The following is a 15,342-nucleotide window of genomic DNA, read 5'->3' on the forward strand; positions in this document are numbered from 1 at the left end:
GTTGGCTAGAAAAATCTGGAGCTCTCGCTACGCTCTGATAGCGTCTAGGCTTTTGCTCACATCCTGCGAGCCCCCATCCTCTAGTTTTCTCAAGGTGCACTTCGACGATAGTGTCAAAGAGGATGGACGATGCGGGCATTGATTTCGTCATCAGGAATCAGCAGGCTGGACTAGTGCCTGCTAAGGGTCGGTGTATCTTCAATCAGTCTGTCACAAGCGCTCAGGTCAGAGCAGCCTGAGAGGGTGTCTCCTACGCCAGATATAACCACCAAAAAAAAAAAAAAAAGCTATTGAAAGATAACACATCAATTGTGGGTAGGGGTGGCAAAATATGACCCGACCCGCCAACCCGACCCGTGTTCGACCTGCCATAAACAGGTTTGGGTTTGGCCTAAACAGGTTCGGGTCGTAAACAGGTCGACCCGTTTAACCTGTTTATTAATTGGGTCGGATACGGGTTTTAGATGTCTGACCCGTTTAAACCGTTTAACCCGTTTAACTGTTGGGCAGGTTAAACAGGTCTAAACAGGTTAAACGGGTTAAACGGGTTAAACAGGTTAAACGGGTCTAAACAGGTTAAACGGGTCTAAACAGGTCTAAACAGGTCGGGTTGGGCAGGTTAAACAGGTTGGGTTGGACAGATTAAACAGGTCTAAACAGGTTAAACGGGTCAGGTTGGGCAAACAGGTTAAACAGATCGGGTCGGGTTGGGTAAACAGGTTACCTGTTTATTAAACAGGTTAAACGGGTCGGGTCGGGTTACCTGTTTAATAAACAGGTCAGGTTCAGGTTTGTAATTCCTGACCCGTTTAATAAACAGGTCGGGTTCAGATTTATAGTTTTCTGATCCGACCTGTATTTGACCCGACCTGTTTATGCCTGACCCGACCCGATTGCCACCCCTAATTGTGGGTGGGTGAAAACCCCGTAGACTGTACAACCAACCACCGATTACCATACAGGAGGTGCTCCTTGTAGCGAAAAGTGCAATGAAGCTTTTCCCCCGTAGCATCTCATGGTATTGAACGTGGGTGCAACGATAAACCAGCGGGAGCTGGTTTTCTCATTCACCGATGTGTCCCCACGGCGGAGCTCAGAGGCGGATGGGAGAGTCTTTAGAGGCCACGAGAAATCATTCGTTTGTTTATCCTAGAACTCTATATTCAGATTTTATGATGTCAGAATTTCGAGAACAGATTTTATGAAAAGCCGACAGATAGTTTCGTAAAACTCACTCGTTTTGAAACTTAATGAGAACACCTTTAAGTAAAACTGGATAACCTGACAACCCTTAAAAGAGCAAGATGATGCTAAATAATCCGAATGCTTTTTATATCACAAGCATGGTATTGCAGCAAACAATTAACCATAACCACAATACGTGAAAGCATCTTCTATGTTATAAATATAGAAGTTAAACAGTTCAAACCCCTACACAACGACACATGAAGACATGTTTAGAGAAAGAATTGCAATCGGTATATGCAGTCAAATGCCACGGAGAAACTAATAAAACATAAACGCGGCTCAACTTCGCTAAACTGCAAGGTTCGTAATTTACAGAAAGAAAAGGGTTAGACTAGTGAGATGTGTCCCGTAGAATAATGAAAACAGTCCAAGATACTCGAAACTCACCAAACCCACGATAAATACGCAAACATCCATGTAACGTTCAATCCCAGTTTCTTGCTGGACAAAAACGAGACCACCAGTGGAAGAAGATGGAAAAAATCTAAAAGGGCTGTAAGAGACTACAACTGGATATGCAGCAGACCCTTGATCTCTTCCATACCATAAGAGTTGCACCAAGACAGGTATGAATCTAGGCAGTCACTTTTTATCTCCTACAAGGTGCCACTCTTTCGAGCTCTTACAACATTTCTTGGGATCTTCTGACAATGCGGCTGACTTTCTTCTTAAATGCATCCCTCATCTCCCTCCATTCCTTCTGCATTGCAATTTAAGTAAATTTGCATCAGATCAAGTTTCTCTGACAAAATTCAGAGGCTACCCCAGATTGGACCAGTCTTAATGAAAAATATGACACTGATATAAGAAAGGAAGACAAGCAAATCGAGAGCTCAAAAAATACTGGAGCATGGCATCTTAACGACAGCCCTCCAAACAAGCATCAACAAATCAAATTCCAATACTAAAACCATATGCTAAGACCTACCTGACTACGAAACTTGAAGTTAACATGTAACTTAAATTTAATCAATGCTGTAGTGGTGGGGGAATATCCATACTCTTAACTGTTGCCAGATTTTCAGAAGGAAAAACCCCTGGCATACAGAACAATATTTTTACACACTTTGCTCAAAGCGTATATGCAAAACCCAAAGGTGTTAAAATTTCACAATCAGTTCACCTATGATTTAGTCATTCCACTTCAACCTCATCATGTTTATAAGCATACCTGTCATAGATCAATGCTATATTGTGCATGCAGAACAAGAAAATCTGCAGGCTAGATATTCTACGTACTCTATGTAGTTCACTTGTACAGAAACGGATATTTGAGTAATGGGAAACACCGACCAAAATTTTAGTAGGGCAACACAGCAGCATCATTCTAGAATTAATTTTAGGAGGAAGGTAATATAGTGTCCTACACCACAATATGACGAAAAATCCAAGAGTATCATTTAGCATTTAAGTTATAAAATAACAAGTAATTTGGCCTTTTTTTTTTGTTGCCAGTATTAATAGATCATGGAGCATCATATTCTCACCAACAATCAATAAAATTTAACTAAAAACTTCATTAAAAAACAAAGAGAACAGTTTAATAATTAATATTCTTTTCCATGTAAACAGAAACTAAGAAAACCTAGCAATTATAATTTGGTGGCACATAATGAGTCGAATTACTTATCCCTCAGTCTATTGGAGAACCATCATCACTCCAAGAATTGTGAAAGATGTTCTACTAGAAATATTCTTGTTATTTCTTTGACTCATATTCCCCCAAAAGTGGATCAATTTTATATATAATTTGAAATCAGTTTATGGGCAAATGGACTAGAGTCAGGTTCCAGGGCCTGTCAGCCCTGTACATGTTGCTTGGGCAATAAGAGAGGAACCAGTTAGGTAAAAGCTCATGGGCCCGCGTGCTCATGTCCTTCCGCCAGATAAGTGGACCATGTATTAGGCAAAACTGCATATAAGCAAATAAAAATCTGGATATTACTTGAACTATTGACTAATTAAAACTTTTGCAGAACAAGCAACACCTTGCACATAAACTAGAATAGTTTAATTCAGTTACTTCTTAGCTAAGACATTATCTCAAAGCTTCAAAAATTCTGAAAATGTCCATGGGCTTCATGGACTGCAAAGTGTGTATAGAGCATTTTGGACATCAGCTGGCTGGGGTCACTTTTACAACCCAGTCTTTGGTAGCAGCAGCGAATGCCAGCAGTGGTCAAACAATTCAAATATCATGTCTTACTGGCATCATAACTGCTGCAGCAATATGAAATAAATAGAATTCACAATTAGATCCCCTCTCATGAACCAAATTCCTTGACCACAGAGCATAGTTTGTGCAGCTCGCAACCCAGGATCCACCAGATACCTAAGATAACACATCCGACCAACTCAGAATCAACTTTCAAGCAACATAGGCAATCAATAGTCTCTCTTGGACTGTGTTAGCACTTCCATTGGGGGGGAGAAGGGCACGGCTTTAGTGTTTGCTGAACACATGTTACAAAAAGCAAACTTTGGTTAGCAAGAAGAGAAAAATCAAGAGAAAGGACTATTGAGGTACAATTTGGACAAGTCTGATCTCAATTTGCATAGAATCTACAATTGGACCTGGGAAAAGACTAAACCCAACTTGCATAAAGTGGAGAACCCCACCTAATCCTGAAATGGTTACACATTTAAATTAGAGCATAGAATAATTCCAATTTTGTATTTGAAGTGGTCAAGTTTGTGGCTCAAAAATCTTCTAGACATCTCAAATCACTTTTAATCACAACCAGTTAGGACTCGGGTCCATTGTCACAGGAACTAGTTGTAATCCAGTTGGAGAACAAAGGCAAGTCCATAAGAGGATCTCAATGACAAATGATTCAGATAGGGTTTATTTGAACAGGTACGATGCTTGTATTATATTTCAACTGAATATATACCAGAGTCATATATGTATATGGTTATACTTTTACAATTCTAAGAACCAAGCAGCTACTGGTTGTGGTTATTGATCGAATTCGCAAACACCAAGTATGAACAAGAATTTCAAGATACATATGAATCTGTATGAATATTTGCATCTAACAAGAATATGCATATATCTGGTCCACCCTTCACAAAGCCTGATGGCCGCTTTCCCTCGGGCTCTGGGTAGAAATAATGTCACAGGATCCACCCTCCTATGTCTCACCAGTTACCAAGCAGTGTTAAACTATCAGTCTTCACCTAAGTTTATTCTATGAGCAAAATAAGAAATACTGCAAGCCCTAGAGTAAGAAAAATAAAGGGTGAAGGGTGCCATCTCTTCCTATCACCCGATGTTAGAATTGGGAGGCTAAATTGTCCTCCATACTTTTTTACTTCTAGTTGGAGAAAGGTTTAAACACTTTGGATGGAAGAATGAGGACAACAATAAGAAATAGGAAGAGGGAAAGCCTCAGGCAACGAAAGTCAAAAGTGAGACAAATGGAGCAGCAGCCACCATTGCAGGGTTATCACAAGGTAGGAGCTCACTAGCACCAACTTTGAGACTCGAGGAGAGGAATGGAAGCCTCAATGCTGCATTGGACGTAAGAGGAGAAGACTGGCAGCCATGAAGGGGAGATTAAAAGGGATGAAGTCGCTGCGCCAACTTTGAAACTTAAAGAGGAACCAAAGGCCTCACACCACCATGCCAAAGTAAAGAAGAAAGGAGGAGCAATTGAATGGAGAATGACCAAGAAAGTAGGAAAAGGAATAGATAGTTCTAGAGTTTTGCTTCTAGCAATGACAAACTAATCCTAGTGATGAATCAAAAATTGAAAACTGACTAACATATAATAATAATACAATATTATTTAATTTATTCAAGCTTCAAGCCAAGCTAAAGGCTGCCCAAACCCTATCCCGTTAAGGTCTTTAGATTTTATGCCCAACCAAACAGATACAAATCTGACCCAAAACCAAATTCAATCAGCTTCTTGGCTGATGCCCACTTCCATCCCTAAGTAAAATGTATTGTTCAGTCAAAATTTGGTCAAGATCGATTTGTATATAGCATTAAACTTTTGATCTTCCTTATTAGGAGCAAATCCATTATTTTATTTTTATCACAAGTTTGATTTTCAGCATACTTTAATAGTTAATTTCTAGTTTTGTTATAACTGCAATTCCGTTACCAAAGGCGATCTTTGTGTCCAACTGACCACCCCCCCCCCCCCCAACAAAACCCTGCACAAAAAAAGAGAGAGAAAAAAGCTTCCCCCAAGAGTAGTCTTAGTAGTTCCATTAACCAGCACAAAGAACTCACTTTATAATTTCCAGAATTTCTAATGAATGTGCAACCCAATGATTAAGGGTCACTTGTCAATAAGGTTTCTGTTTTTCAGCCTTTAAAATGTATTATTTTTTATCCTTTATGGTTGATTTGAAATTCAAACTAATACTCCTTTTATCATAGATCACTAGTATATGGGAAAGTGCAAATACACATTTAGAAACAAAATTTTGAGATTTGTTGACCATCTGGGTGAAACCGATCTATAGAGTTCGGAAAGAAACAGATTAGAGAAAGTATGGGAGAGGTGAACAAAGAGCTTTGTACACATTTTTAAAAATCCATACTAACATACTCTCAGAATATTTATTTGAGTGAACTTTCCATGAAACAATAATGGCGCTTTCAGTATAAAAATTTTACTAAGAATGTATCTGCAAGATATTAACTTACTGGACTCATCTCATGTGAGTACTCGAACATGAAATTGCACACAAACAACCAAATATCACATGCTTCTACATGCATGGAAATGCTGATAAATTTTGCCCTCCTTATAAAGCTTGCTCTGATGCATCAACATCATATGTTTTTCTTACCTCCTGGTCCAAATTTATGTTCGTTCCCTTTTCCTGTACATTTTATCACATAACACGTGCTCTAATCAAGAGGTTGGATGCTGGTACCGAGCTCTTTAATATTTTTTTTCCCAAAACAATACAGTACTAGTACATTTGGGATAAACCAACGCATTCAGTATCAACAATAATGAAAAACAATCAGTATGGTTGGTACTAACAGTACACAATCGGTATGGACCAGTTAAGAGAGTGGCTCACACCCATACCAGTACCCTTTTTTGTCGAAGTAGTACAGCACGCTGATACCATACCTAACTGATGGTATTTAAATCATCGGCTCTAATACACATGCATTCCGCAGTTTTTACATTAGGTCCTTACCACGATGCATCACCAACCTTCATGTATTATTATCTAAATAGTGATTCGTAGTATCATAAGCATCATGACGCACAGTAGTAGAAGGACAACCCGAGCACACCCTCCCCTCTTCTCCCTAACACCAATCTAGAATAGCAGCAGCACCAAGCAAATGACCAACGTATACATTTCAGTCTTCAGACATGTAGCCAAACAACCAAATATAGAGGGGGAGAAACGAAGGAAAATAACAGTCCTATATGCATTGTCATCTTGAATTACAACCAAACTGCTGAGTTTTGGTGCCAACTTCCTTGCAACATTAGAACAAAACCACAAGACGAGGGAGTTATTAGTCAACGTCTTCACATTTCAGGACAAACAAACCTCCAAGAATAAAACCATCGTCATTGATAATCGATGTGTGAATGAATTATTGACCATTGGTCAAGCTTAGGCAAGACCAATGTAGTCAGATCTAAAAAAAAATGGTTCACACAACTTCTGCAATTCCATTGCCACTGACATAAACAGAGATGCAACTTATAAATACAGAGTGTTGCTTCTCCGTCCATGGTTAAGAACTTCAAGTCACAAATTTCTACAAATGTCCACACTTAAGAATAATATTTAGTGACAAATTTTTATGCACTAGACTTTTGGCTTTTGGATCTTCATATTTAATTAGCTAGTATATTCATAATTCCAATTCAAATGATAAAATATGTTGGACGATTTCATATGAATAAGTAAACCAATCGATGTTATTGTTATTTCACATGTTACAATGATATTTGTTCAAATTTTCTTATTAAAGCAACTTCAGAGTATATCCAAGAAGACAAACTATACAACATATTAGACACCATATGTAAATAGATGAGATCTAAATGGATCACAAAATTTAGAATATACATAAAAGATAAAAAAATTCAATATAACTTAATACAACAATTTTCTATGACAACTGCTTCTTGCAGTTGTCATTGGCTTGCAACCCACAGATCGGTTTCCGTAGATGGATAAATGCATGATGATCAATAAAGTGAAACAAACAGTGTCTTAAAAAAATGACAAATTTTTCACTTACAGCAGCTTCAACATTAGCAGGAGATTCATCATTAGGACTAGAAAGCATGGAGATGATACTCAGTACAATGCTCTCAACCTGTATATTTCATGTATCCCACAATTATGATGGAAGTAACATGCTCCAACTAAAAAAATATATAAAGAAAACTTCGAATACAAATGAAGAATTTACACCTTCAGATGATTACAATCATAAATAGTTATGCAAATATTCCACAATGTAAATCCAAAATACATATGCGAATATAGCAGAATGTAAATCCCTTAAAGTCAACGAAGCAGTATAGGCAAACCATAATAAGTAAAATGAAGAAAATGAAGCTGGCAATCCTGCAGAGAATACTGAACCCAAACATCAAAAATAACTCCTCAACTTATTTTATCATAGGATTATTTTCCTAAAAACTACTAAAGTCATGGTCCGTCACACAAAACTTTCTCCAAGGAAGTTCAATGCCTCTGTGACTTAATTAGTGCTGCAAGCAGGTCAAGTTGGATGTCCTTTCAGCACAATCCAAGCCTAATCCATATTTGAATAACATAAATCCAAGATGAATCAACTTCCCTCCAGGTCAAGTTGAATTGGGTTCAAGAATTACTTTATTGATATATATAGTTATTTGTGGCTCAAATCAGGTCAAATACATAAAAGAAAATTACAATTATAAAATAGAAGCATTAACACCAGCCAATTTGCATAACATTAACCAACAACCACATATAACTTATCATTGATCAACACAAATTGATCGACTTGTGTATGTTAAAATGTGCTTATATAAATTAAGACAACTACTAGAAATGAAATCAAGAATTTAAAGAACCTTGTTCCTTATATAAGAAAACTTTGAGTTTTAAAAAAAAATGTGATGGAGCCTTAAAATAAGTTTATTTAATATGCCATAATTCTTCAATATTTTTCATTGTTTCAACATTTGAAAAATCACTTTGGGTTACCTTCATAAGTTTGAACAAGCCTCAAGTTTCTTCTGCTAGTTAACAATCTATGAGATTCCTATGGCAAAATGTATGCTAGATGATATAAAAACTCCAAAAAACAAATTACAGAAGGTGTTTAAAATGACCAGAAAAGAGGTTTGACCCATCATCCATTAAATAGACACCTTATTATCCAAAAGATGAATGTTACAACATAATCCTTCATTGCTGTATCAAATAAAGAGAAAATGTTTGTAAAGGTAGTATAGATGAAATTACTGATCCTTGTGAAGTGATACTTATATCTCTAAATTCAACTTACATTATAGTTCCAAATATTTTGAGATTGAAAATGACCAGATCGTGTGAGAATAATGGCCATAAATGGCCCCTAATCTGTTTAGATAAAAGAATACAGATAAATAATATAAGCATTAGGAATATAATTACAAGCTAGCATCCAAGATAACAAAAATATTAGGTGGAAACGAAGGACTTTGAGCTACCCATCCATTCCAAATTGTAAGAACAACAGTAAGTAGATTTCTGGTTAAGCTCTTAAGAAGAAACAAGGAAGATTATTTGACCACATAAAATTTTCAACATCAACTATAACTAGCAGCATTTAGAATTTATGTGACAGTAAAACTGGATATTTGTTCAATATAAAAAATGAACACAAATATAAAATACTATTTGCATCATCCTCATTCTTAATAAGAACCAAATGGAAAAGGAAAAAATCGATATAAAGAGGAGGAGCATACAGCATTACAACGTGTGAAGTCATACCGTATGCACCGGTGTCCAACGCTCACTTGCAAGCTCATATCCGTTTGGGTCTTCCCCAGGTGGATGAAGAATTGATATGCAAACACGTCCATCAGGATAAACTGAAGTTGCAATAAGAAACAAGGCATTCTTATATATTGTTTCACATGGTAAGCTAAATGAGATATGATTTAGGGAAACATGCTTTAGAAACTAACCATTTGGATGCCACATCTCTGATGTAAATCTAACTGTTGGAGGGCTATTGGGATAGTTGGCAGGAAAGCTCATAATTGCATTAAAATAGCCACCATCGCTGCAAGATTGAACAAGGATTAGCCCCACAAAAAAAGAAAAAGGGAATTTACAAAAATCTAAAAACTACTCATGACTTTGACGCACTGAAAATGATGATATTTAATCCACTATGTAACAGTTTGACATTCTCTCCTACATCTACAGTAAATTTCTTTCCCCAATTCCTACATTCACTAACAGATCGTCATCAAAGAACATGGAAATAAGCTGCATGAGCAGAAGCCCCTGCAACAGTTTTGAACTCAGAAAATTTACAAGTTCCAATACATTGGCCACAGTGCAAACATATAACAGCATTATCATAGACATACACAGGCATTATTCTGTCAACAGGCAGGCAGGCATGATGATCCCACTTGACCATTCGTTTCTTATCCAATGCTGCCATCAAGATAACCGCAACAATTGTCAACAAAGCATTTTTGTGCAGTTACAAACGATCAAACAAAATTTAGCAGATGGTCATACAGTTCCCACTCAGAGCCTACGGCATAATCAAAAGCCCAAACTCATCAGCTTAGGGTTAGCCTTAAAGATCTTGCTTTCCTATTGGTTCCTATGAAGAGCCACGTTCTCAAACATCATGGGTATATATGTAAATTTATCAACCACACTGCAAAACTCAGACATAGAAAATTCTCTGACAGATTGGTTTTGATATTGAAGAACCAAAATCTTATTAGAGTAAATCAACAAATAAAGGTTTCATCAGCAAAGATCTAATCTTTCCATGCTCGGAGCATGCAAATACCCATGAAATCAAATAAAGACCCTAACTTTACAACCCAAACCACCCCTGGCCTGACAGAAAATTCCAATTTTCAAGCAGTCCAAACCATCAACTAGCCAAAACAACACAAAAGTTCGCATTTCCCCCAAGAGAATTCACAATAACAAAAAAGAAGAGAGAACAGCAACAGAAAGAAGAGAAGAAAGCCGTGAATACGCGAGGTGAGAGGCAACTACTCACTAGAGTGTATCAGGGGGACCGATGATCGTCACGTTCCACTCGAAAATATTGCTATCATCGACCAGGCCGGCCGAGAATCCGTCTACGGGATTTTTGGTAAGATCTGATCCATCAACATCAACAACAACAAAAAGAAAATAATTTCATCCCATCGATCCCTTCCAAGATTCCTACAAACAAGAAAATCCCTAGACTCGATCAGAATCGATGCAGAAACGATCAGATCCGCACCTTTCAGCTGCTTCGCGAGGAGCAGGCTCGCTTGGCTCGTCACGGCCATCAACGAGGCAACCAGATAGAGATAGAGATTCAGCCAAGGAGAAGGGCGAGACGTGAAAGAGAGAAAAAGACGGGGTGGGCGGCGGGGATGGTGGAGGGGAGTCTTCAGAACCAAAGAGGAAAGAGGGGAAGGAGAGAAGGAGGACCGACATGAGTAGGTATATATAGGCGAGGGCCCGAGTGCGGAAGAATGATGGGGGGACGAACACGGAGGAGAAAGAGAAGAGAATTTTAAATAAAATTAAAAATTTAATTATTCTTATGAATTCTTTTTAATTCTTTTACTATACATTCCGTTGTTGGCGATCCAATCGTGATCTCCGGCACCAGACAAGCACATCTACGGGGCCCAATTCTTGTACAAAAATATCTTCGCAGCTGGCATGCAACGTCACAGGACGGAACCGGCGAAAATGATGATTGTCGTGACGTGCGAATCAATTGAAGACACGTAGTCATGAAACTCGTCGGTGTCCTCGAAGTAGTGTTATAAGTGAAAGGTGGGGGAGACGCCGTCCGGTTGCTGCCGAGAATTTTGACCGGCGGCCGGTACTTCTCGCGTGATGAGGACTGCGCTGTTTTGCCGGCAGCAAGCGCAGGGAGTTACTTCGGGTCGGATGATCATGACCGTCTGGTTTAGGTATTCGTAATTTAGATATCTCGATTTTTCAAAAATAAATATTTCGATTGTAATCGGCACCATGGTATTGCAGCGAATGTAATGGAGATGATATTAGCAGCAAGTATCATGGTTGTATCATGGCGACAATGATGATGTGGTAGTATGTTGGAGGCAGGGCAGTGGTGGTGGTGCTGATGATAATAGTTATAGTTACGAGGGTGAGGGTAGGGATTACAATTAAGATATTAATAGCGTGATGGAGATACGGATAATCATGATAGTGATGGCGATATAGTGATAGTAATAGTAATGATGATGGTGATAAGGATGACAGCAGCGATGGCATCGCTAGCTAAGATGGTGGTTGTGGTGGTGGAGGCTATGCTGGTAATGATGATAAAAATCATAAGTAAGAGTAGCAATTTAATTCACTCCATTGGGTATTTGGCTCGACCTCACTCTAATAAGATGGGTTTTATCCGACTTGCAGCGGAACTGAATATAAAACACATCTCAAACTCGACTTGAATATATATAACTTTTCACAGATCCTCTTCCCAATCTTTGCCCTAATTGCTTAACTCGCACGAGAGATTGAATATGCCAAAGGTTGCATATCATGATGCTTAGTCATTCCTTTTTTTAGTTGATTGCATTTTTTAGCTGAAATAATATTTAACCTTCTAAAAATCGATATTTTTATTTGTTATATTTTAGTTATTGTTGAAAATGTGATTTGTTATGTTGTACATTTTCAACTCTTATTTTGTTTAATATTTTATGAAGTGTCAAGATTTATTTATACATTCTTTTTTTATTTGTTTGATTTATATAAAAAAAAGTAACTTTTGTAGCTTTATTTGATCTTATCCGTCTAACTTACTTACCTCATCCTGCCCTTTTTCAGAGAGCTATAGAGCACATACGAGTAATAGCCTATCCTGACTCATATCCGACTTATTGCCATCTCTAATCATAAATTTCTTATTTTTGGAAACATTAGGAGCAACCTTCATTTTTATAAAACCATAAAAATATATTTCAAAAATAAAAAATAATAATAATAAATATATTTTAAATCTTGATTTCTGTAATTATGTTTTTGAAAAATTAAAAATATGAAATAAAAGCATGATGAGTGGCCATTGGGTGGGTTTGTTGGTGGGATAAAGAGCGAGTTGGTGGTAGACAAAGCTGCCAACGAATGGAGATCAGCCTCTCTCGGTCTAACAAAAAAATAATAATAATAATTTGTTGTTTGGGCTTTGGTGAAATTTCTGTTTCTCCATCATCCGGAACCTGGACCGTTTGCATTCTTTATTATGGATTAGTTGGATGTGATTGTGTGGTCCATCAGCTAATAATTAAGTTGGGTTCCCAAGCAAATTTGGCTCAGTGAGATTCTAAATGCACATTGTTTATTATTATGTAAGGCACCAAATAATATGATAGAAGAGATGTCAGTTTGAGTCATGCGACCAAATATAATAATATTTTTATTTCTTTTGTTTGAGCGATCACCATATGGGATGAGATGGCAAGGAGAAACACTTGCTCAAAAAAATATTAAAAAAATTAAGAAAAATTATTTCCTAGGACTTATGAGCATCCTAGTGGGAATTCAGAATAGATATCTCACTACCATAATTGTTGAATTTTGTTAGAATTCATTGATCGATTGATTGTGTCAAACTTAGCCAATTTTACCTAACTTCATCTTAATTGATTTGTGATTGATTGTATCAAACTTAGTTGGACTTACCAAACTTCGTCAGCCTTCTAGTCTGTATAAAGGCTGCTCCTGTACATTATAATAGACGGACAGAAATATAATTCTCTTCTCTTATTCTTCTTTTTTAACAGATTTGATGAATTCGCGGCAAACAAAACCGCCCATGTTGAACTTATATTATTATTATTATTATATAAAATCAATTTATTCAATTTATGAATATTTATTCATATCATTAAATAATTATTTGATGTATAATTTAATCATTATTTTTTATTTTTTAAAAAAATAAAAATGAACTGACTTTATTTTATTCTTTAAGATATTTTAAAAAATTATTGTTAAAATTATTTAAAAATTAACTTTTGCATGTGACTATATTCATATATAATTTTTTACAAACTCTTTAAGAATAGTTAGTTCATGATTTTTTTTATCTATTTTTTATTTTAATATTTTTATATTATATTTTTTATTTTAAATAATTTTTGATTGTTAATATTTTAACACAAGTCCGATTGAATCAGTGACCTGTATAGAGTAATACTAAAAAGGTATACTAACTTCTTATAAACATTTTCGCTACAAAGGGTTTCAATCATGTGAATGACTACAACAATATGTACGTAACAAATTTGATGGCCTCAGTATGACCAAATCCAAACTTTTATAAAAATTAATAATTTAAAGTTTAGCGGCAATTTTCTAAAATCTCACCAATTATGATCTTATTTACTGGCTTATTAGTTAGGAACCATAATAGTAATTCCAATTTTTAACCCTTTAAATTATATGTTGTAAAATATGAATTTATAGCGGTATTTACTACAAAGTACTGCTAATAAAAAAAAATATTTATGGGAAAATAGCAACATTTATATTATAATGCAGCAAAAAAATATTAATGATATATAATAAAAAATGTTATAAGCAATTTGCTGTCAAAAATTATTTTTGTTTTAGTTTGGCACAGGGAGGGGACATTTATGTGTGTATGAGAGAGAGAGAGAGAGAGAGAGAGAGAGAGAGAGAGAGAGAGAGAGAGAGAGATGGCTAAAAGTGGCTAATCATTTTTTTAACTAATCAATTGACCTAATAATTTAAGTTAACAAAAAACAACAGTAATGTACTAAAACATATCATGTTCCCTTACATGTGGTCTGACCCATGCACATGAAAGGATAACTAAGTGGGTCTTGATGAATATCTCTAGTAACCTAAACCTAAGAACAGTAGAAAATATGTCAACAATATACTTTAAGCTTAACACTAGTGGCAATATAAAAACTTGAAAAACTATGTTTCCATGTTCAAAGTATTTTCGATAGCTTTGTTATTTTTTTGTTGCATACGATCCCTGATACCCAATCTTGTAGTTGACATATACTAGAAATTTAAACAAAATCAACTCATTAACAAAGCTGTGAATGATTGCCATGTTTAAATAAAAGTTCCTACCTATTTCTATCAAAAAAGAGATGGACTCCACCTACCTAGAGCAAAAAAAGTATAATTTGATGCCGGAGAGGGCTAACTAAATGAAAAGATGCGCAAGCACTTTCACTTTTTTTAAGGTCTCTTTAGAAATTAAAGAGTGGGGAGGTCGGTCTGTTCATTAAAGCCCTATCCTTAGCTCTATTATCCATCCCCTACCTAAAAGTTAACGAGAGTCTCAGCCTTTTCGATCTACAATTTTTTCAGTACTCTAGATCTCAAAAGTGCTTTCAAAATTGCCTAGCTTAGTAATTTCAAAGCTATAGATTCGAATTAATTCTTAAGTTATTTGATTAATCACTTGAAAATGATCAATGGATTTTTTTTAATGTCCATACTTTGGTGCATGGCTTTATTAATTCAACAAGTTCGACAAGCAGTCTCAATAAAATTTAAATGACTAGATATTAACGCTACCATATGCATATTTTTTATGTATTAGCTTACATAAGTTCTATATGTACCCAGCGCACAGATCAGCTCACCTTGTCAAACATTTTTCATACACTGCAGAAAAGAAACAAAATGTTTGGAGCAAGTCATTGCAAGTAATTATGAAAGGAAGTAAGGTCCTTTCTTATGCCAAATAAAAAAATTGAGGCATCATGCACCTTTATAAGTTGAATGGCATTGCTAAGCTATCAACCAACAAAGGCTGTTATAATACAAGACCAACTTTGATTACTTTAAATTTAGAGTGGTGTTTGACATGACTTGTGCTATAGA

General features: G+C 36.1%; 1 protein-coding gene across 8 annotated transcripts; it reads right to left on the reverse strand.

Moving 5' to 3' along the window:
- Positions 1–1,382: 1,382 nt before the first annotated feature.
- LOC103716521 (ubiquitin-conjugating enzyme E2 7-like) lies at positions 1,383–10,968 on the reverse strand. 8 transcript variants are annotated; one of them, XM_008804549.4, is made up of 6 exons: positions 10,721–10,899; positions 10,490–10,592; positions 9,420–9,517; positions 9,223–9,323; positions 7,490–7,567; positions 1,504–1,948 (listed from the first exon to the last, which is right to left on the reverse strand). In XM_008804549.4, the coding sequence occupies exons 1-6, from the start codon at positions 10,767–10,769 to the stop codon at positions 1,871–1,873; spliced, it is 507 nt and encodes a 168-aa protein (XP_008802771.1). In that variant the 5' UTR covers positions 10,770–10,899; the 3' UTR covers positions 1,504–1,870. The 8 variants fall into 8 exon arrangements, with proteins under 8 accessions (XP_038980959.1, XP_038980956.1, XP_008802771.1 ...); XM_008804548.4 differs by lacking the exon at positions 1,504–1,948 and adding an exon at positions 2,966–3,160; XM_008804550.4 differs by lacking the exon at positions 1,504–1,948 and adding an exon at positions 3,190–3,701.
- Positions 10,969–15,342: the final 4,374 nt, after the last annotated feature.

The sequence above is a fragment of the Phoenix dactylifera genome, chromosome 3 (genome assembly GCF_009389715.1).
Source record: "Phoenix dactylifera cultivar Barhee BC4 chromosome 3, palm_55x_up_171113_PBpolish2nd_filt_p, whole genome shotgun sequence".
Taxonomy (NCBI): domain Eukaryota; kingdom Viridiplantae; phylum Streptophyta; class Magnoliopsida; order Arecales; family Arecaceae; genus Phoenix; species Phoenix dactylifera.

Excerpts from the sequence above, each read along its gene's own strand:
- LOC103716521 (XM_039125026.1), bottom strand. The coding sequence starts at position 10,920 with ATGTCGGTCCTCCTTCTCTCCTTCCCCTCTTTCCTCTTTGGTTCTGAA. Across the intron at positions 9,324-9,419 it reads AGAGATGTGGCATCCAAATG|TTTATCCTGATGGACGTGTT; the intron begins GTTAGTTTCTAA and ends TTGCAACTTCAG. Across the intron at positions 3,161-7,489 it reads CTGCTAATGTTGAAGCTGCT|TTTTGCCTAATACATGGTCC; the intron begins GTAAGTGAAAAA and ends GCTTATATGCAG.